The following is a 23,303-nucleotide window of genomic DNA, read 5'->3' as shown; positions in this document are numbered from 1 at the left end:
TTATATTAGTACCTTTCATTCAACTAAAAATCTTGAAGAGGTCTTTATATTATTTTTCTATATTATTATTAAATAAGAAGTCTTATTATTTATTAAAGTCATATTTGTTATATTTGTTATAGTCTGATCTTTTCACTTAAGCACAAGAAGGTGAATAGGAAGGGTCCCTGGACCAAGGAAGAGCAGGGTATGTGAAAGGCTGGTATTCTGTTGTCTAGATGCTCCCTGCAGCCCAGCAGACAAGGGCTCACAGATGTATCTGCCTCCACACATGAAATACATTGCTTTTAAAATTCTGGAGGATCAAACATCAATTTGAGTGAGGCAATGCAGACACTGAAAGACAATTATCACACGTACTCATTCATAAGTGTTTTTTAAACATAAAGCAAAGAAAACCAGCCTACAAATCATAATCCCAGAGAACTTAGACAACAATGAGAACCCTAAGAGAAACATACACAGATCTAATCTACATGGGAAATAGAAAAAGACAAGAACTCCTGAGAAAATTGGGAGCATGGGTACCTTGGGGGAGGTTTGAAGAGGAGAGGAGAAACATGGAGGGGAGCAGAGAAAAATGTAGAGCTCAATAACAATCAATAAAAAAGTAAAAAAAAAATTCAAGGGGATTACCCTTAGCTATTTTCTTCCTTTAAAGATATGAGATAGTTCTTTCTTCATACATGTATCATATTTATATTTTTCAAGAATTTCACAAAATTTTTCTTTTAAGTCTTCTTTGATGAGCTCCTTTAGAGGCTTACAGTGGGAATCCTTCTGGCCATCCACACTTTCCTCATCTGTTTGCACCACAGGCTTTCCTGAATGTGAAGGGGCACTGTCATGGCCACCTTCATATTTTTTCTTTGTTTCTTGTTCAGGAGCAGTTCTCTGCAGGAGGGAAGGCAGAAGGTTCATTTGCTTGGTTTCCTAGCAGAAGTTTTCTTATCTTTAGGTGCTTATTTTTAATATTATCTTTACAAGTCACAAGTTATAGACCATGAGGAAGTAAAAAGTGTTCAATACTTAACAGTTAAACTTCTTCACATATGCCCATTTTGTCTCAAATCACTAGGCTATCACTAAGAACTGAAAATAAATCACTTTCTCCTAGAATTGACTATAAACCAGACACCCATGATTTTTGTCAGGGTTGATTAGAATACTTATGTCTTATTTCTTTGAATTAGATAAGATGTAGCAAGTAAAACCAAGTCTCATAGCTAAAGTTTTGACCTTGCATGCATATTTCTTCAGAGAGATTGTAATACTACTACCCAAGAGTGTTTAATAAACAATAATTCTCTTCCTCAAATTAATAATTAGTATATTTAAAATTATTGAATATCTATCTTAAACTATACATGTAAATGGAAGAAAATGATTCTTAAAGTATTATGAAGTACTTTTACTTCATTTAAATAATTATAATTAAAATTCTTTTAATTTTAGCATGTTTACTGGATTTTTTTCTCAAAAATAATGTCTTTAGGGGTAAAGTCATATATGATTTCTAATTGTATATATTAGATTTGACTTGAGATCACAGACAGTAGGAGCAGAGATATTTAGTGTGTCAACAGCCAGAGACACACAATTATATGAATTCAGCTGCATCTAAGGAAAATGAGAAGCAGACGCTAATAAAGCTATGGGGACAATAATTAATGAGCAAAGTTATAAATACCTATTGCACAGAGGAAGAAATCAAACAACAACAAAAATGAAGTGTAAGAAATATCAAATGTGCTAATCAAAAATAGTCTAGTATCATCGTGAAACATTTTCAAAAGGCTGGGAAGGAGGGTCAAGCAAATAAAATCCCCTGTCCAAAGGACAGCAAACAGCAGACACAATGAACAGAGTTTTCATTGGAAACTACATATTATGGACGTGTTGTGCATGTATATGGTCTAGCTGTGTACAACAGTTTCTAATGCATTCTACTGTCCTCTTGGGACAGGGAAATAAATAATAGAATAAAACCCTAATTTTAAATGTTCCATTCTGGTGAATGGTTCTCTTTCTAAACATTGGGGTTGATTAAGGAACCTGTTCTCTCTGTCAGCACAGAAAGATTAAAATCATAGAGCTTAGTTCCCAGCTAGTACTTTAAGGTATGGCTGGAGACCAGAACCTCTCCTGTGGAGGCCCAGAAATATGAGCATGTTCCACTTTGTCTGAAGGTCAGAGGGTTTCAGCTTGCTCAAAATTGTTGCCAATCCACCCTGACCAAAGGTCAGAGAGTAGGAACTTACATCTGTTCTTTCAAGGTTATCGTCTGTTTCTACCTCAAAAAAACAAAGGTCCCACCTAAATTTAGGTCAGAGAGTTCTGCTCTCCCAAGGTTATTGCCAGCAATTGTGGCTAATATTCAGACCTTCTATTTCAGGAATAAAGAAGTAGATATATTTCTACTACAAACAAATGTCCTAGGGTACTCAAAGTTCCTACTCCCTTAAGAAGATAATATGGATTCCACCCAGGGAGTGGTTTGCTTACAGAATGTTTTGTTCTAGGGTATGAGCATTACTTAACTTGTCCTAGCAACAGAATGTTTAACTAAGATCATAGCCCTCCCCACTTCAACTGGTATGTTCATTTCCTTGTATCATGTTAATGCACTTTTCCATCTTACTCCTATTCTTTGGGTCAGGTATTTAAGCAAATGGAAATTAAATGTGGGTGATTTGAGTATTCACTTGAACTCCCTCCCAGTAATATCATATGTTTTAAATTTTATTATTTTTACTCAAGTCATCATTCTCTTTGCTATTTTTATGATCCCCATAGTTCTACCCTGGTAAGTGACATTTTTGTCGAAGCTGGTCTCTGATACTCCCAACTTGAGGGTTTCTGCACTATCAAATGGACTGGAGAAAACAGCACATAACAGAGCAAAATGACAGCAGATAAGTTTCAGAGAATGAAAGAAATGATGTTGCCTAAAATTAACCCCCCCCCCGAGGGTTTGCTACACAGCACTCTATCCGTTCATTAGAAGAGGAGGTGGCCTAACTTGGAGAAGGCAAATAATTTAAGAAGATAAACATTTCGAACGTATGATAAACCTTTAATTATTGATGCAAATATACACAGAAGTCTGAAATAAGAGAGAAGAAATAGCTCTAATGCAACTCTATAGTCTGTCTATACCTGTTGACATGCAGAGTGGCCTTATTTTAGTCATGTGTTTTATTTCTTTGAAATATATAAAACAATGTCTTTTCTCTTCTAAGACATGCATTTATTACATAATTTCTCATTGTACTTTTGTTTATATACTTACCATGGCATATTATCTAACAGGTCTGTTCTTTTCTTGTCAACAGTAACTACTCTCTGGTTTGATATTTTGCTTTATTTATGTTCTATTTCAAGAATTGTGCTCATTTGTATTGACTGAACATTTACTTCCTTATTGTTAGTTTTTATACTCATTCACACTGGAACCTCCCACTGGATTCTTGGGATTGAGAATATGAGGGGTCAGGACATGATCAGGGGTGGGTTCCAGACAGGGAACAATCTGCAGCACTGCAGACTCAGACATGCAGATGCATCTTTCGCCTGTCAATCAAGCACAGTCCTTTCCAGTGAGGAGACCTACCTAGAAGTCTGTAGTTCCTTTAGAGGGGCCAGGTAGTGGCTCTTTAGGACAAATGATAATTTTAGAGTTTTTAATCTGTTCACAAACCATCTCTTTTAGGTCCCTTCTGAAGAGGTCTTTCAGCCATAAGTACTGCAGATTCCAGTGCTCCTGTTGTGTTTCCTTTGCCTGCTCCTTCAGCAGAGCCACCTGCTCCTTACATATTTGGCATAATTAATTCCTGAGCAGTCCCATAATTTCCTCTACATCCTTTCTGAAAAGGTTCCTCATCTTTGCATGTTCTACAGCCAATTCTTCCCTCAGTATTTCTTTTATATCATTTCTGAGGAGTTCCTTCCATCTTGTGTGATGCCAATCAGCTTGTTTCTTTATGTCCTTTTTCCTCTTGACTGAAGGAAGTCGTGAATGCACTTGTGCTTCTTTTCTATCACATTTCTTCTTTTCTTCAGTTATTTTCTGCTGATGAGAAATGGGATATTAGTTTGCTTGGCTTTCTTCACAGATTTATTGTTGTTGTTGTTGGTGGTGGTGGTGGTGGTGGTTGGGGATGATTTTTTCAAAGTAGCTTTGTCCTTGCAGGAATAGGGAACAGATTGGGAAAGTAGGGAGCACCTTTGTTTCTTCATATGTTTGGCTACTCAGATCACTAGGCTATAATCAATTATTGAAAATGATTTACCTTAGCCTGGAGTAGAAGTAAAACTATGAACCAACAAACTTAATCCATATTAATTGGTATAAATATATCTTATTGTATATTAAATTTGCCTAAAATAGTAAATTGCACTACTTTTAACATTACAAATCTATTCTTGAACAATAGACTTTGTATTTTTCACCTTTGATGTCTAGTTGGGTCATTGTTGCCCTGTTATAAATAACTCCATTTAACAATTCTTATGTCTGCATATGTATATGTATATAAGGAGTGTGTGTTTCCTCAGGTCTCTTTCTGCAGGGATCCCTGGCTAAGTATTGATTTTATCTCTCAGTTCAGGCACTAAAAACAATTAGAAACTGGGGCAGAACTAAATCCATAAACTTGGCATGAGTGTGAATGGTAATGGCACTACAATGGCATCCTGGAAAATGAACTCTTTTTAACTTATTCTAACATGCTGGTTTTTACAGACACATTGTTCATAATGTCGATCACATAATCAAGAGGCCTAAACTTATCATACATACATCATTAGGGGACATTATACAAGTGAGAGACAGCAAAGTTTTCAGAATAAAGTTTACCTCAAATGTAAAGACAGTTTAAGATAAGATTTCATGGAAAATCGCAAGATTCTAAGGGTGTATGTTTAGTTTAATTTGTTTATGTACACATGTGCCCAATAATTTGAACAAGCACCATGTGTGTGTTGATCTCATAGAGGCCTGTATCAGACATTAGATATATTGGAATTGGAAATGCAGGTGGTTGTATGTTACTGTGTGTGTTCTGGGAACTAAATTCAGGTTCTCTTGATGAAATATTAAGGGCTTTAAATTCTGAGCTTCTCTTCAGCCCTTTTTTAAAAGATTAGGCTTGTAGTTTATGTGTAAAGATTTTATGCCTTACAGAATATTTCTAGATAAATGTTAGCAAAATATTAGAAATGAAAAAACATGCAATGCTTTATGAAGAAAAATTCAGATATTACTGATATGCATTGCATGTAGAGTAATAAATTGACCAGGTTACATGCGCATTTCATTTAGTTACTTTTAGAGGGAGAGTAGATGAGACTTGCTTGAGATTGTGTATTCTAGGAAGGCTGAAGTAGTTACAATCATTGAGTCTTATCAACATGGCTGCCTAAACATGACCTGAACAAAGATGGCACCAATGGATGAACTAAGTCATGGAGCCTCACCTGTATATAAAGAACTATGGACAATGGGGATGGCTGAGGAATGGAGAGATGGTCTTCTCCAGGGACATGCCCCCCATAATGAATTATCTAATACTGAAGGTCCATCCTAAGATCATATACATATATGAAAAATTATACTGGTTTAAGAAGATGTACTCATACATTTAGGAGTGTGTATTTTTATGTGTGTGTGCATGTGTTTAACATCATAAAGAAAAAAGTCATAAATTTGAGAGCAAGGGGAGTCTATGGGAGGAGATGGGAGAACAGGGAAATGAAGTAATAATGTATATTATTATTTGAAAAATATTAATTAAGAATAAATCAAAAATTGGATCTTTAGCAAATCAATGAACAGGTGTGACTCAGACAGAAGGGGGACCTTCTGCATAGATCAGTTCAATGACATGGCTCAAAACACACTGGATTCAGTTCCTTACAGGTAACTGTAATCCAGCTTGTTGAAGAAATCTGGAATTTTGATGGCTTATTCAGGGTATATAAGTAACTATATATATATATATCATCTTGGGGCCACATGTCTCTTTTGGTGACTTGATTTTTTAATAGTGTGTATAAAGCAAATATGTGCATGTGAAATATTTTCATCTTTTAATATCCAGTTTTTTTTTAAAAAGCTGCAAGATGATACTGGGGTCATGGCTCAATGGATGTCTCAGTTTTCTTTCTGTTGCTGTGATAAAAATCATAATCAAAAGCAACATGAGAGGAAATGAATTATTTCAAAGGCCACAATGCACTGAGAGAAGTCAAGACAGAAACTCAAAGTAGGAACTCAAGGAGGAGTCATGGAGCATTAGCTGCTTACTGGTTAGGTCCTCATGACTTTCTCAGTCTGTTTAAGATACAACCCATGTCTGTATGCCCAGAGGCATCACTGTCCATCCTGAACTGAGCCCTCACAAATCAATCATTAAGCAAGAAAATGTCCCACACATTGCCTACAGGGAATTTGGTGGAGAAACTTTCACAAATAAAGTTACTCTTCAATGTCATAGTGCTATTTACTTGGATGAAGACAACAGCTAACAGAGCAGAGTGATGGGCATGTAAGAATCAGGAAGTGGTAAAAGTTAATGTCTTCAGTTTGGTACTTGAAATCTGAGGCACAACTGAGTCAATATACACATAGTGAAAGGTACTTGTTTGTATAGGTGCATACATATGGATTGAAGAAAGTAAATGTTTGTAAAAATCAACAAACTTATACACTTAAGATGCAAGCTTCTACAAATTCTGAAATATTTAATGTAAAAGCAAGGGAGAAACAAGCCAAAGTATTCAACTATTCAAGTAGGTGAGTCAACAGTAAAAAAACTATGGTGCCATTTTCATGTCAGTCACATGACCATAGAAGCCTGGGTGCTTTTGGTTTACTAGACTTTGTCATGTGTCTACTGGCTAATCACTGATTCCTTATAATGTGCTTTTTCTATTATCACTTGCAGAGACACCATGTTGGTTCTTTGCATGTCAACTGATTAACGACTCCTGGGCCTTTATGTTTACAATTATTTACTTTCAGTATTATTGCATGAATTTTTCATATGGTGTTAAAACCATGTTTAATTTTTAGTTTGTGATTTACAGAGTCTGGTTTATTTTTTAAAAATGTTAAATGATGACTGGGATAGTATATTCCTGGGCCTGGGAGCATGGACAAAATACAAGTTATTTTCATGATTTGGGATTTGCTATTGTTTGGAAAACCTCTACCCTACTTCAGACATGGGCAGTTCAGATGTTTCATTTCTTACACAGTCAAATATGCAATTTTTCAGATCAGAGAGAACAGAATTACCTTTAAGTGAGTTCTCACTTTAGGTTTATCAGGACTTGGCACTTTGTTAGAACAGATGGTACTTTCAGACTTTTTGTGCATTTTGCAGATTGTCTTCTTTAAATCTTTCCTGAGGAGTTTGTTAAGGTATGCATGTTGAACTTCACTCACCTGGACCCTCTCCTCCTCTTCACTCATTTTTGCAAAGAGATGTTCTGATGGTGGGTATTCTCTGCTATATTCATTCCTTAATCCTGGTTTTTGGAACATATTCTGCTGATGAGAAGATGGAAGATAAATCTGAATCATTTTTCTTACTGTTTTTTATTTATGGTGCTTGTGTTTTAAAATGACTATAACTTTTCAAGATAAAAGTTATAGATACAGAGAAAGCAGAAAGTAATAGGTAATTAACAGTAAAATGTATCCATATCTATGCTCAGCTACCCACAAATTATTCAGCTATCATTAAGAACTGAAATAATTTGCCTTAGCTAAGAGCCTATGAAACATTCAGTGTTTCAGTGATATTTAACAAGCACAATTTACTATCATGGAAAAAATGATAACAGAGCAGAATATTAGCCAGACAAGCATTAGGGAGCAGTAAAGTGCAATGTCTTCACATCCTTCCGTGAATTCCGAGGCACCCAAAGAACTTGTAAGGCACAATTCAATCACTACATGAGAGAATGATAGCTTTAATTGCAAAATGCATATGGTCTCCAGAAAGTATATTTGCAAGATACACTAAAGATAAACTCTGTGTGTGTGTGTGTGTGTGTGTGTGTGTGTGTGTGTGTGTGTGTGTAACCTATACTTGCACAGTTACCTGATTTTTGACAAAGAGACCAACAACACACCTTGTAAAGACAGTATCTTCAACAAATGGTACTGGTTAAATAAGGAAGTTACATGTAGAAGAATAAAACTTGATTCTTAGCATTTCACCTTGAACAAAACTCAAACCTATACTCATGAAGGACATTAATATAAGTTCTGGGCCAGGTAGTGGTGGTACACCCCTTTAATCCCAGCACTGGGGAAGTTGAGGCAGGAGGATCTCAAGTGAGTTTACAAAGTTTGTTGGTTTACAAAGTGAGCTATAGAACAGCCAGGAATGTTACAAAAGAAAGCTCTCTCTCAAAAAAAATAAATAATAAAAAAATAAGTAGAACATCTGGTACCGTGGATTTGGTAGAAAAAGAGTAGGGAATAGATTTGCATTTATGGGCACTAGAAATGGTTTTTTGAACAAGACCCTGATAGTACAAACATTAAGACCAATGGTTGAGAAATGGGAACACATGAAACAGAAGAGTTTCTATATAGCAAAAGAAACCAAAATTGGTAAAAAGAAGCAACCTACAGAATGTGAAAATCTTTACCAGCTCTCATTCTAACACAAGGATGCTGTCTAGAATATAAAGAGAACTAACAGGAATCTGGGACCTTTGAGGGAGTAAGCCTGAGCAAGGTGCTCTATAGTTCTAGGTGCACCCAGACCTGGGAACTCTGAGACAGTAGACCAGAGCCAAAGACCTTTGCAGAATGAACTCCAAGGCAGGGACCTCTGCAGGGGTGCATCCAGATGAGGTTTTACAGAAACAAGTCAAAGCCAGGAAACAAGGCCAAAATAGGCCTAAGGCAAGGAACTTCACCTTGGACTGGAGCAGGATTGAGGAAATAAATTCCAGGGTAGTGGAACTCAACCAGCTATCTAGGACAGAGGGGGCCTGAGGAAGCATGCTCCATGGGAGCAGAAGTTGGGAGCCAATCCAGTCCTTGGATACTGGCAGATCAGGATTGAGTCAGCAACCTGGTCTAGGGTCAGTGAACTCCACTGGAACAGGTACAAGGGAGTAACCGCTGAGTGACTCAGAACCAGAGACGACTGAGGGTCCAGATGTGTATTGGGGACCTTCAAGGGTGTAGACCTAAGCCAGAATTCCTGTGGGTCTGGGAATGAGTCTAGGACCTCCCAGGAACTAGGCCTGAGCCAAGACCTCTGTCAGTCTGGGATTGAATCTGGGACCTCTAAGGGAAGAGGCAAGAATCAGAGATCTCTGCGGGGCCAGGCATGAGTCTGGGACTATAGAGGGAGTAGGCCTGAGCCAGAACCTCTGTGGATCCAGGCATTCGTCTGGGATATCAAAGGGAATAAATAGTCAGGAACCTGGAACCTCTGCGGGTCCAAGTGTGAGTCTGTGACCTTTGAGGGAATAAGCCTGAGCCCATGTCCTCTGCAGTTCTGGGCACACCCAAGCCTAGGAACTCCGAGGCAGTAGACCAGAGCCAGAGACCTTTGCAGGGCTAACTCCAAGCCAGGGACTTCTGTAGTAGATATCCAGACCAGGATTTACAGAAACAAATCAAAGCCAGTAACCTAGGCCAAAGTAGGCCTGAGAGGAATCTCCAAGGGAGTGGAGCAAAGCACAGGAACACTGAGCTATCTCTGGGAACACAGAGTAACCAAGGGGGTAACTAGAACTGTGGCACTGACTGTACCATGAGAAACAACCATCTGAGCTTTGGATTCACTGGCCCCTAGAAGATTAATCAACATAATCTCAGACAGCCCCAACCACACCTATTAGAGGAAAAGAGTAGAAAAGGTAAGAACACATGAAACACCACAAAGACCAACACAACACTAGTAAAATCTAAAGACCCTACAACAGCAAGACCTAAACAAAAACATATAAATGAAGCAGAAGGAAATTACTTAAAAATAACTTTTAGAGAATGTGTGAAACTCTTAGAGAGGAAATAAGAAATTCTCTTAAAGAAATGGAGGAAGAGACAAACAAAAAAAATTGGAAGACATCAAAAAATCCTTTAAAGAAAAACCAAGAAAAAGACATCAAATATGTGAAAGAAACTAATCAAGGCTTGAAAATTGAAATAGAGACAATAAAAAAAGCACAAGCCAAGGGAATTATAAAATCAGAAGTGTTAAGAAAACAATCAGGAACCACAAACGCAAGCGTGAACATTACAATACATGATATGGAAGAAGGAATCTCAAGCACTGAAGAGAAAACAGAGGAAATAGACTCATCAGTTAAGGAAAACATTAAATCTAACAAAAGCTTAACCCAAAATATTCAGAAAAAATGGGACACCATGAAAATGTCAAATCTAAGAATAATAGATACAGAAGAAGGAGAAGTTCAACTCAAAAGCACAGAAAATATATTTACCAAATCACAGAATACTTTCCCAACCTAAAGAATAAGATGCCTATGAAGATCCAAGAAGCTTACAGAACACCAAATAAACTTGATTCAAAAAAATGTTCTCTTGCCACATAATAATCAAAACACTAAACATACAGAATAAAGAAAGAATATTAAGAGCTGCAAAAGAAAAAGGCCAAGTAACATATAAAGGTAGACCTATCAGAATTGCACTTGACTTCTCTTTGGAGATAATGAAAGCCAGAAAGTCGCGGGCAAGCATTATGCAGATGTTAAGAGACCATGGATGCCAGCCCAGACTACCCAGAAAAACTTTTAATCACCATAGAAGGACAAAATAAGATATTCCATGACAAATCTAGATTTCATCAATAACAACCACAAACCCAGGCTCCCCAAAATACTAGAAGGAAAATTCCAACCCAAGGAAGTTGGCTACATCAACTAAAACACAGACAATTGAAGGCCTCACAGCAGCAAATCCCAAAGAAGGGAAAGACTCATAAATTAGCATCACCAACAATGAAAACTAAATTAAGAGGAGATAGCAATCACTGCTCATTAATATCCCCTAATGTAAATGAACTCGACTCACCTATAAAAAGGCACAAAATAACAGATTGGATATAAAAACAGAATTCATCCTTCTTCTGCATAAAAGAAACACATCACAACCTCAAAGACAGACATTGTCTCAGAGTAAAGGGTCAGGAAAAAATATTCCACTCAAATGAACCTAAGAAGCAAGCAGGTGTAGCTATCCTAATATCTGAGAAAGTATACTTCAAGCCAAAATCAATCAAAAGGTCATTTCATATTACTTACAGGAAAAATCCATCAAGAGGAAATCTCAATACTGAATATCTATGCCCCAAATACAAGGGCATCCTCATATGTAAAAGAAACACTTCTAAAGCTTAAATCATACATTAAACCACAAACACTAATGGTGGGAGACATCAACACTGCCCTCTCACAACTGCACAGGTCAGTCAAACAAAAATTAAGAGAAAAATAAGAGAAGTAACAGATGTTATGACTCAAATGGACTTAACAGACATCTATAAAATATTCCATCCAGAAAGAAGAGAATATACCTTCCTCTCAGCACCTCATGGAATCTTCTCAAAAATTGACCACATTCTCAGTAACAAAACAAACCTCAACAAATACAAAAAAATGGAATAATCCTATGTACCTTATCAGATCACCATGGTTTAAAACTAGAAGTCAACAGCAATACTAATTCCAGAAAACCCATAAACACCTGGAAATTAAACAATGCTCACCTGAATCATCAACGGGTCAAGAAGAGAAATTAAAGACTTCCTAAAATTCAATAAAAATGACCACACAACATACCCAAATTTATGGGACACAATGAAAGCTGTGTTCAGAAAAAAATTCATAGCACTAAATGTATACATAAAGAAGCTGAGAAAATCCCACACTAGTGAATTAACAGAACATTTGAAATCTTTACAAAGAAAAGAAACAATCTCACCTAAGAGAACTAGATGGCAGGAAATAATCAAATTGAGAGCTGAAATCAACAAAATAGAAAGAAAGAAATAAAACAAAGAATCAATAAGATAAAGAGCTGGTTCTTCAAGAAAATCAACAGAATGGGCAAACCTTTATCCAAACTAACCAAAATGCAGAGAGAGAATATCCAAATTAACAAAATCAGAAATGAAAAGGGAGAGTTAACAATAGACACAGAGGAAATATAGAGAATCATCAGGTCATTTTTCAAAAACCTATGCTCCAGAAAATTGGAAAACTTAAAGAAAATGGACAACTTTCTAGATAAGTATCACATACCAAAATTAAATCAAGACCAGATAAGCAAATTAAACAGACCCATAACTTCTGAAGAAATAGAAACAATCATCAAATGTCTCCCCGCCAAAAAAAGCTCAGAATCTACAGGACTTTCAAAGAAGAACTAATACCAATACTCCTCAAATTATTCCACACAACAGAAACAGAGGGAACACTGCCAAAATCTTTTTATGAGGCTACAATTACCCTGATACCCAAACCACAGAGATATATTACTAAGAAAGAGAATTACAGACCATTGTCACTCATGAACATTGATGCAAAAATACTCAATAAAATACTGGCAAATTGAATCCAAAAATACATCAGAACCATCATTCAGCATGATCAAGTCAGGTTTATACCAGAGATGCAGGGATGGTTCAACATATGAAAATCTGTCAACATAATACACCACATAAACAAACTGAAAAATAAAATCCACATGATCTTCTCATTAGATGCCAAAAAGGTTTTGAGAAAATACAATATCCCTTCATAGTAAAGGTCTTGGAGAGAGCAGGGATACAAGGAACGTACCTAAACATAATAAAGGCAATACACAGCAAGCCAACATTAAACTAAATGGAGAGAAACTCCCAGAAATTCCACTGAAATCAGGACCAAGACAAGGTTTTCCACTCTCTCCACATCTATTCAATATAATTCTTGAGGTCCTAGCCATAGCAATAAGAAACCTAAAGGAAATCAAGATGATCTAAATAGGAAAAGAAGATGTCAAACTCTGACTGTTTGCTGATAGTTTACATAAGTAACCCCAAAATTCTACCAAGGAACTCCTATAACTCATAAACACTTTTAGTAATGTCACAGGATACAAGAGTAATTAAAAAAATCAGTAGCCCTCCTGTACACAGATGATAAAAGTGCTGGGGAGGAAATCAAAGAAACCTTCATTTGGTGATGGATGGAGATAGAAACAGAGACCCAAATTAGAGCACTGGACTGAGCTTCCAAGGCCTAGATGAAGAGCAAAAGGAGGGAGAACATGAGCAAGAAAGTCAGGACCACAAGGGATGCGTCCACCCATGGAGACGGTGTGACTGATCTAATGGGAGCTCACCAAGGCCAGCTGGACTGGGACTGAACGGAGCATGGGATCAAACCGGACTCTCTGAACGTGGCTGACAATGAGGGTGGACTGAGAAGCCAATGATAATGACACCAGGTTTTGATTCTACTGCATGTACTGGCTTTTTGGGAGCCTAGTCTGTTTGGATGCACACTTTCCTAGACCTGGATGGAGGGGGGAGAACGTTGGACTTCCCACAGGGCAGGGCACCCTGGCTTCTCTTAGGATTGGAGAGAGAAGGGATGGGGGAGTGGGGGCAATGGAAGAGAAATGGTGGGATGGGAGGAGGCAGAAATTTTTAATAAAAAAACAACCTTCACAATAGCCAAAAATAGCATAAAATATTTGAGGTAACACTAACCAAGCATTTGGAAGACTTGTATGACAAGAATTTTAAATCTTTGAAGAAAGCAATTGAAGAAGACACTAGAAAGTGGAAAGATTTCCCATTCTCTTGGGTAGGCAGAATTAACATAGTAAAAATGGCAATCTTTCCAAAAGCAATCTACAAATTCTATGCAATGTCCATCAAAATCCCAGCAAAATTCTTCACAGACCTCAAAAGAAAAGTACTCAACTTTGTAATGAAAAGAAAAAAACCTAGGATAGCCAAAACAATCCTGTACAATAAAAGAACTCCTGTAGGCATCACAATCTCTGACTTCAAACTCTTCTACAGAGCTACAGTACTGAAAACAACCTGGTATTAGCATAAGAACAGACAATAGGATGAATGGAACTGAATAGAAGACCCAGATATTAATTCTCACTTTTTCAAACATCTGTTTTTGACAAAAAAACAAAATAAAAATTAAATGAATTTAAATAAGGAAATATAACAATTGGTGCTGTCATAACTGGATATCAACATGTAGAAAAATGAAAATAGACCCATATCTATCACCATGCACAAAACTCAAGTACAAATGGATCAAAGACCTCAACATAAAACCAGCCACACTGAACCTTATAGAAGAGAGAGTGAGAAGTACACTTGAACATATCAGCACAGAAGACCACTTCCTAAATATAACCCCAGTAGCACAGACACTGAAACAATTAATAAATGGGACATCCTAAAATTTTAAAGAAAAGGACATGATCAACAAGACAGAATGACAACTTACAGAATGGAAAAAGATCTTCACTAACCCCACATCAGAAAGAGGTCTTATCTCCAAAATATACAAAGAACTTAAGAAATTGGCCATCAAAAGAACACATAATCCAATAAAGAAAATGGAGTCCAGACCTAAACAGAGAACTCTCAACAAATGAATCTAAAATGGCTGAAAGACACTTAAGGAAATATTAAACATGTTTAGTCATCAGAGAAAAGCAAATCAAAACAATTCTGAGATTCCATCTTACACCTGTAAGAATGGCCAAGATGACAACTTATGCTGGGGAGGTTGTGGGAAAAAGGGAACACTTCTGCATTGTTGGTGGGAATGCAAGCTGGTACAGTCCCTTTTGATATTAGTGTGGTGATTTCTCAGAAAATTAGGAAACAGCCTTCCTCATGACCCAGTAATACCACTTTTGGGTATATACCCAAAGGCTGCTCATTCAGGCCACAAAGACATGTGTTCAACTATGTTCATAGCAGCACTGTTTGCCATAGCATGAACCTGGAGACAACTTAAATGCCCCTTGACCAAAGAATGGATAAGGAAAATGTGTACATTTACACAATGGAGTACTACACAGAAGAAAAAAATAATAACATCTTGAATTTTTCAGGAAAATGGATGGAGCTAGAAAACATTATTTTGAGTGAGGTAACCCAGACACAGAAAGACAATTATCACATATGCTCACCCATCAGTGGGTTTTAAAGATAAAGCAAAGAACACCAGTCTACAACCCACAATCCCATAGAACTTAGGAACAATAAGGACACTAAGAAAGACTTACATAGATCTAATCTATATGGGAAGTAGAAAAAGACAAGATCTCTTGAGTAAATTGGGATCATGGGAACCTTGGGGGAGGCTTGAAGGGGGAGAGGGACAGAGGAGAGCAGAGAAAAAATGTATAGCTCACTAAGAATCAATAAAAAAGAAAAAAATTAACAAATAAATACATAAACACCAAGAAAACAAGCAAACCAATTTGAAAAAAAAAGAAGCATGGAACTAAGCAAATAGCTTCCAAAAGAGGAAGGCCAAAAGTCCAATATATTTTTTAAATGTTCAGTTTCCTTGGCCAGCAGAAAAATACAAATTAAAAACTACTTTGAGATTTCATCTCACCCCAGTCAGAATGAATAAGGTTCTAAAATGACAAAAATTGCTGGCTTGGATGGTGGGAAAGAGGAACAGGTTTTCACTGCTGGTGAGAGTGCAAAATGGTGTAGCCAAGTATAGAAATTAGTCAGATGTTCCTTGTGGACCTATAAATAAATCAACCACATATCCTGCTATTCCAGTCCTTAGGCATCTACCCAAGGAGTCTGCGAGATCCCTCTGCAGTGATACTTACTCGTTCATGTTCATTCCGTCTTATTCCCAACTTTCAGAAAAAGGAGAACAACCTGGATGTTCACCAACTGAAGAATAAAGAATGAAAATGTGGTGTATTTACACAATGGAATTTTATTAAGTTGATAAGGAAATAGGGTCATAAAACTCACAGGTAAATGGTTGAAGCTTGAGACAGCCATTCCAAGTGAGGCAACCCAGACCCAAAAGACATTGTAACTTTTCTTTCATTTGCAGAGATAAGGTTTGAAAATGTAGATGTGCATACTTCATTTGGAATATCCATAGAAGTCAGCATTAAACTGGCTCTTATCTATTTTATTAAGCCCACAGATAAATGCCCCTATAAACCCTCATCAGAGAAGCCACCTTTTGCAGTAGATGGTGATTGACAGAGACCTACAGTTGGACTCTGCAGAATGCTTAGTCCTAAATGAAACACCTACCTCATACCCTCTCCTAAAGCTCAGGCATCATTGGCGAAGAGGCACCAGAAAGACTTTCAGAGCCATTGTAAGGTGGATAACTATAAGAAAGCAGTGTTTTCTGGGCAAATATGGCAGTTGCATGAAGAGCTCCACAGCAGCTGTAACACAGTGTGTGCAAGGCCTGTGCAATCTCAAGTCAGAGAAAGGCACAGTGTGAAGAGGCGAGGTGAGCCCGAATTCCCGCCCCTGCTAAAGAGCTACTGGCAATAACTGCCACAAGGAGAAGAAGTAGTTTTCTGTAAGGGTTTTTGTAGTCCCTGGTAGGTGGACCATGCTCCAGTAGGTGGCAACACAAATCTGACTCGATGGAATTTCGAGAAAACCCCAAAGACAGAATTAGGTGAGTAGGGAAGGGGATGTAATCTGTGAGGAGCTGTGGGGTGAATGTGATCAAAATACATTCTGTGAAATTCTCAGTGACCTAAATCAGAAATGAAGCCTAGACTAATTTCTGAAACATTTAAAGTAAAAACAAGTTAGAAAAAAATGAGATTTCAACTATTATCATGAATGTATTTTTACAGAGATAAGGTGTCTTTTATTGCTATTAAATAAAAAATTCCTTGGAAATGCAAAATGGCTTACTTTGGATTTAATTTAGGAGCCATTTAAGTATATGTCTAATATCAAGTTTCCAATTACTTATGCTTTGGTTTACTTACATCAAATAATATTGCAACTCTAATGACTCCCAGTTCCCTTCTTCCTTGCATTGTGGATATTACCATTTATTTTTGTATCAGTGCCAGAATTCTCTTTTGTGTTTAAACCATGATAGGCTGAAGGTTTGATATTTTCATGACTTAAATTACTTGCATGTGAAGTTGGGGAGATTACTAACAAGCACATTTCTGGAACTAGGAGAACAGGAGGTGCAAGGAAGTGTTCAAAGCTGTGTTTTTTCATCTTGAAATCAATGCAGCACCACAGAGAGACCTTCTATATTCATCTTTCCCCTCATCATGAAATAGTGAACGTTTTAAATTTGCAGGAACTTCTTACCACTGAGTGTGTTCTTCCTCCAGAGGTACTATGTACTGGTTCTTCATCAGAAGCATCAGATTCAGAGGTTTCAGTACCTTCTCTCATCTTCTCCTTTAGTCTTACTCCAAGATATTGGTTAAGAAATGAATACTGTATTGCAACAAACTGGGCCCATCTTTCTTCATCTGAATCCTCAGAGGAAGGACTGGAATGGACAGGTGTGTATTCACTGTCACAGTTAATTTGTTCTTCACACTGAGTTATTTTCAGTAGATAGGAAAGTTGGAATACACATTTGCTTCATTATATACTCATTTTTTGATTTAGGGTGCATATCTTTAAACAACTCTTTTTTCTATTAGTAGTCACCATATATTGGTACAGAAAAAAATATGCACTACTAATCATTTACTAATTACATGTCTGAATAAATATTTAGCAGCTCACAATTATTGGCCTATCTTTAAGAAGTGAAAATAGTCATAGTTGCCATCTCAGCATCCAAATACCTACAGTGGACCCTCAGGATCAGACTTTAGCTCATGAGTCCTCCCTTACTCCCACCTCCTTCATCTGGCATATCCAAACCATAGGCATAGCTCCAAACAATGGCTCTCATTGGCTTTTCCTGGTGAAGGTCCTGTCAAGAAGCTCATGCACCATCTTTCCCTGGCCTAGTTCTGGCCTCCCAGCTCTGCCATTGGTCCTATCTAAGGCAGGCTAGAATCTGACATCAGACCCAACCAAAGAAGGAAGCCCACCTGCCCAGAGATTAATGAAACATAAACAAATAAAATGATAAGAAGAAGCAATGAATCTAAGAGCTGGTTCTTTTAGAAGATATATCCACAGACCTTTACCCAACAAACTAAAAGAAGGAAAGAAGTGAATGTTACAATAGACACCAAAAAGAATCAAAACATAATAGAAGAATGCTTCCAAAGCTTTTGCTCTGTGGAGGATGAGAAGGCACAGAAGGTTAGATTACTGGATGCTCTTCCAGAAGATCTGGGATTCAATCCCAGAACCTGCATGTTGGCTCACAACAGTCTGTGGCTTCACTCCCAGGGGATTCAGTGCCCTCTTCTAACCTCCATGGGTACTGTATGGGCATGATGCACAGATGCACATACAAGTAAAGCCCAATACACATGAAATAATTAAGAAATTGGTGCTCAAAATTTTTTTAGAAGCCTGTCCTCTATTAGGTCGAAAAACATAAAAGAAATGAATCAATTTCCAGCTTCATACAGACAACCAAAAATTAATTTAAAATGAGATCAACAACCTAAACAGACCCATAACTCATGAGAAAAATGAAAGGCTAATAAAAATTCTTCTGACCAGAAAAAGTCGAGGCCCAGAGTCCCACCACACTCTCAAAGATTTAGTCAGTCCAAGCCGGGCGGTGGTGGCGCACGCCTTTAATCCCAGCACTCGGGAGGCAGAGGCAGGCGGATCTCTGTGAGTTCGAGGCCAGCCTGGTCTACAAGAGCTAGCTCCAGGACAGGCACCAAAGCTACAGAGAAACCCTGTCTCGAAAAACCAAAACCAAAAAAAAAAAAAAAAAAAAAAGATTTAGTCAGTCCTTCTTAAATTACTAAAAATAACAAAAACCAGGTCCAGCAGAAGCCCTTCCAAATTCTTTTGTGAAGCCAGCAGTACTCATTATTAAAATTACAGAAAAGATGCACAAAAGATAAACTACAGTAATATAAAAATTATACTAATACAATAAATAATCTTGGAAAAGGAGCAGTATTTTATGTACTAATGACAAGCGTGCTGAGAAAGATTTCATGGGAACATTCCCATTCAAAATAGTTTCAAAAACATATGTAGGAATAAATATAACCAATATATCAAATGTTATGAAAGTGTAATATAACAAAGGAAAAAATTGAGGAAGATAACAGAACTTGCAAACACCTCTCATGGACATGGATTGGAAAATTTCAATATTGTGAGAAATACTTTTGTTTTTATTTTTGCTTTTTTTTATTCAGAAGCCACATAGGGATTCAATGCAATTACAGTTGGAATTCCAGTGGCATTCTTCACAGAAATGGCGGACAGAATTTTAAAATTCCTATAGGAGCACACAAGACCTTGGATAGTCAAACTAATCCCAAGTAAGAAGACCAATCCTGGGGGTGTCACCATATGCAATTTCAAGTTACACTGCAGAGCCATAGTAATGAAACCAGCAGCTACTGCCCAAGAAGCAAACACAGAGAACTGAATAGTGAACCTGGTTATAAGGTCATGCAACTAAAGTCACATGCTGTTCAACCAAGACACAAAAATTAACACATTGGTGTGAATATGGCCCAAAGGTTTAGGGTGTATATAACCAACCAGTTTTTGATTAGGTCAGAAGCCTGTTTCATAGGTGGGAATTCATGCCTGGTACTGTAAACCAGGCCAAAAGTCCATGGAAGTCACAGACTCTAAGGAACAAGTCAATAGTGTTGTCTTGCTAAATGGACATGATCACAAACTATTTTCTAAATATTTGTTTATTCACATAGATCAGCACTTTTCAAAGTAGTGGGAATTACCATGTAGTGTGGTTTTTCTTTGGAGACACTAGGCAGTGGCTTTTCCGCAAGGACAACATTAACTTGGGTTTTATCTAAAAGCCCACAGTCAATCTTTGTGGCTTCTTTTTCAGTAAGGCTGACGCCCTGTGTAGATACTCTTTCCATCACCAGATCCTCACTCCTTTCCTCAGGAGGATACTATTTTTGTTGCTTGGTCTGGTCATGCAGTCTGCAGATGAGAAAGTAGAAGATTAGTTTTCTTGATTTCATTGACAAACATTCTGTTGTTGTTTTTAGTTTGGAGTTTTTGTCTTTAAAATGATTTAATCCTTCAGAATTATGAGGCATGATCAAAGTAAAGATAGAATCAAATTGCTGTTAACAATTAAATATCTCTGTATATGATTTATCACTCACATGTGTTCTCATTTAGAAGTCAGAATAATTTATATTGACCTGGAATAGCAGTAAAACACAAACCAAAAACCAAAACCTGTTGGAATTGGATTAAACACATCAGTTTGAAAAAAAAAAGACTTATATGATTTATAACATGGCAAAGCAATCCTTGCATTAAGAGTTTTTACCTTAATCTATCTGAAATGTTGAAAACTGACTTAAAACAATTAAGAAAAATTGAAGTACAAAGTATAAGTAGCTCTTTGAATTTAGTTGGAGTTTCTTACAACATAAAACTACATGTGTAAGGCACCAGAAAATAACTCCTCTTCCTCGACTCTAACCCACTGACCATCATATCAAGTTGTTCATAACATCAACTATTGTGAATTATCATGTCTCAAAGTTGGCACACCGTCATCTTTTCAGGAGATTGGTCACATGACTAAAAAAAGTATATTCAGGAAAAGCTATTAATCTTGAATCTAAAGATGTTTCTAAAATTATTTACCTTGAAATTACCAAAAAATTTTAATGATTTACACTTATCAAATGTTGCTGTGCTATAGAGCTTTTTTACCTAAAATAAAAAAATCTTGAATTTAAATATTTGGAATTTTGAGATAAATGTTAAATTTGGTTTTAAAGGTGAAAATTAAATAAAAATATGTCTTCAATATTCACTTGCATTTTTAAGATTGATTTTTAAAAATTATGAGTATGGTATGTACAGATGAGTAAATGTGTCTAGATGGAGGCCTGGGGTGTAGCATTCTCTAAACCTGGAATTCTGAGCAGTTATGAGTCACCTGACATGGGTGCTAGAAACAGAACGTGGGTATTCTCCATGAGCAATAAGTGCTCAGACCCACTGAGCCACCACTCCAGCTTCACAGTAGAGTCTTTAAACAAGCTACATCCATTCTAAACTTTCCTTCTTCATTCATCATGAATTGAGGACAACATGCCTGCCAACAGACAGATCATCCATTCTGTCTTAACTGAGAAATCCTTGGTTCAGATGCTATTTTTGGTTTCCTTTCTTATCAATAGGACTTGAGATCAATAGAACTTGAGACTATCTCCCTGCTAAGTCCTCCGTTGAACAATATTACTGAATTTAACCACAGATTCTCTTAGTTAGGGTTTTATTGTTGTGATGAGTCACCATGGTCATGGCAGCTTTTATAAAGGAAAATATTTAACAGGGGATGTCTAAGAATTTCAGGGGCTTAGTCTGTTATTGTCGTGGCAGGAAGCATGGGATCACTCAATCAGACATGGTGCTGGAGAAGGGCTCAGAGTTCTACATCTGGATTGGCAGGCAGCAGAAAAAGAAAAAGACACTGGGCCTGACTAGAACTTCTTAAACCTCAAAACCCACTCCCAGTGACACACTTCCTCTAACAAGATCACAACTATTCCAACACACCTTCTAATAGTGCCACTGCCTTTGAGTCTATCAGGTCTATTTTCATTCAAACAACCACACATAAAATAGTTAATGTCAATTTGGAAACCAAATTGAATTGGGCTTAAAAGAAAGAGCATTTGGGCAGAAAGAGCATTTTTGACCATATTAGAGTCACAGTGAGTAATGCTTTTATTAGGTATAATGATGCCATCTAATTTTCCCCTTTTCTCTCTCCTAATATTGAAGTTAGACTCTTCAAGGCAATTACCTTGTTGCAGTGGAGATGAGTATTTGGTATAAGTGAGGTCTGCAAAATAGCTGTCTCTTGTCTTGATTTGGAGCTTTTGAGTGGGGTATTAAAAAAGAAAAGAGGACTGTTACTTATCTAGTTGTTTTGACAAGAATCAAAAAGAAATTAAATAATGTAGGAAGGCTTATGGCTGACAGGAATTTCAGTCCTGTAGTATAGAAAACAAGCAGGGTGGCTTGGTCTGTGGCAGTGGTCTGTTGCTTCTCACATTGTGATAAGAACAGGAAGCAGAGGATTCAGACCTGATTCCAGCAGTAGTGATGAGCTTTATAACTATTCTCAGGCAACCTTCTTCTGCTACCTAGACCATATCCTAATCTCTGCCCCCCCTTTCCATGTGTATGTGAGAATGCTAAAATATTTTTTAGCCAAATTCTAAATTTTTAGCCATGAAATGGCTAAGTGGATAAAGGCACTTGCCAGCAAGTTTGGCAAGAGAACTTGATCCCTGAGTCTAACATGGTGTGGGGAAGAGAACTAACTCCCACAGATTAACCCTTTTACCCCCATACTTCTGCTATGGCACACATGTTCTTTGCCTTCCACCATTCACCCAAATAAATTGAGACCAGGCTATGCTTGTACTCACAGAAACCTAACTGCCTCTGTCTCCTCAGGGTTGAGATTAAAGGTGTATGCCAACATGCCCTGACTCTTACTGCTGTTCTTCCTGCCTATATGTTCTCTGGATTTCAATACGTAAAACTGGCAGGTTGATGATGCCTGGGTTCCATGAAGTCAGCAAATATCTTAAGACTGGCTATTTAATTCCACTTATGATATCTTGGCTTATACTCGACTCATTTGCATATGAAACATATTTGTTCTGGAGGCTGGAGAGGTGGATCAGCAGTTTAGAATACTTTTTGCTCTTGCAGAGAATTAAGTTCAATTCGCAGCATCCACACGGTAGCTAACAACCAATTGTCATTCAGATTCTGGGCATCAGATGCCATCTATGTCCTCCATGGGCAGCACACACATGGTGCACAGACAGAATGCAGGAAAACATTCATATACACAAAATGAATAAATCTAAAGCACACAAACATTTTGATTACTTTCATGTTGATTGTAAATTAATTCGGGATTCTTTATTATTTATTTTCTGTATTTTGATGAGTTCTCCTGACTTAAGTTATTCTCCTGACTTAAGTGTGATCACTTTCTGACTTTTTTATTACCATCGTCTAACTTATTTTCACTTACACCTTAGAAAGTGACTGGCAAGGAATTCCTGGGAGTGAAGGTGGTTCAGAATCTGTTTGAGGCTCTTTTATGAAACC

The 23,303-nt window shown here is 37.2% G+C and overlaps 1 protein-coding gene across 1 annotated transcript in view; it reads right to left on the bottom strand.

Moving 5' to 3' along the window:
• Window positions 1–642: 642 nt before the first annotated feature.
• LOC146891851 (uncharacterized) overlaps window positions 643–23,303 on the bottom strand; it is a 102,104-nt gene continuing 79,443 nt past the window's right edge. The window contains 4 exon segments of the mRNA XM_085676507.2: window positions 643–894; window positions 3,614–4,069; window positions 17,370–17,486; window positions 19,916–20,092. Coding sequence (XP_085532633.2) covers window positions 643–894; window positions 3,614–4,069; window positions 17,370–17,486; window positions 19,916–20,092 — 1,002 coding nt within the window.

Source organism: Myodes glareolus, chromosome 13, assembly GCF_982192425.1.
Source record: "Myodes glareolus chromosome 13, mMyoGla1.1, whole genome shotgun sequence".
Taxonomy (NCBI): Eukaryota; Metazoa; Chordata; class Mammalia; order Rodentia; family Cricetidae; genus Myodes; species Myodes glareolus.
Note: the sequence above shows the minus strand (reverse complement) of the source record. Positions and strands in the feature narration are given on the sequence as shown.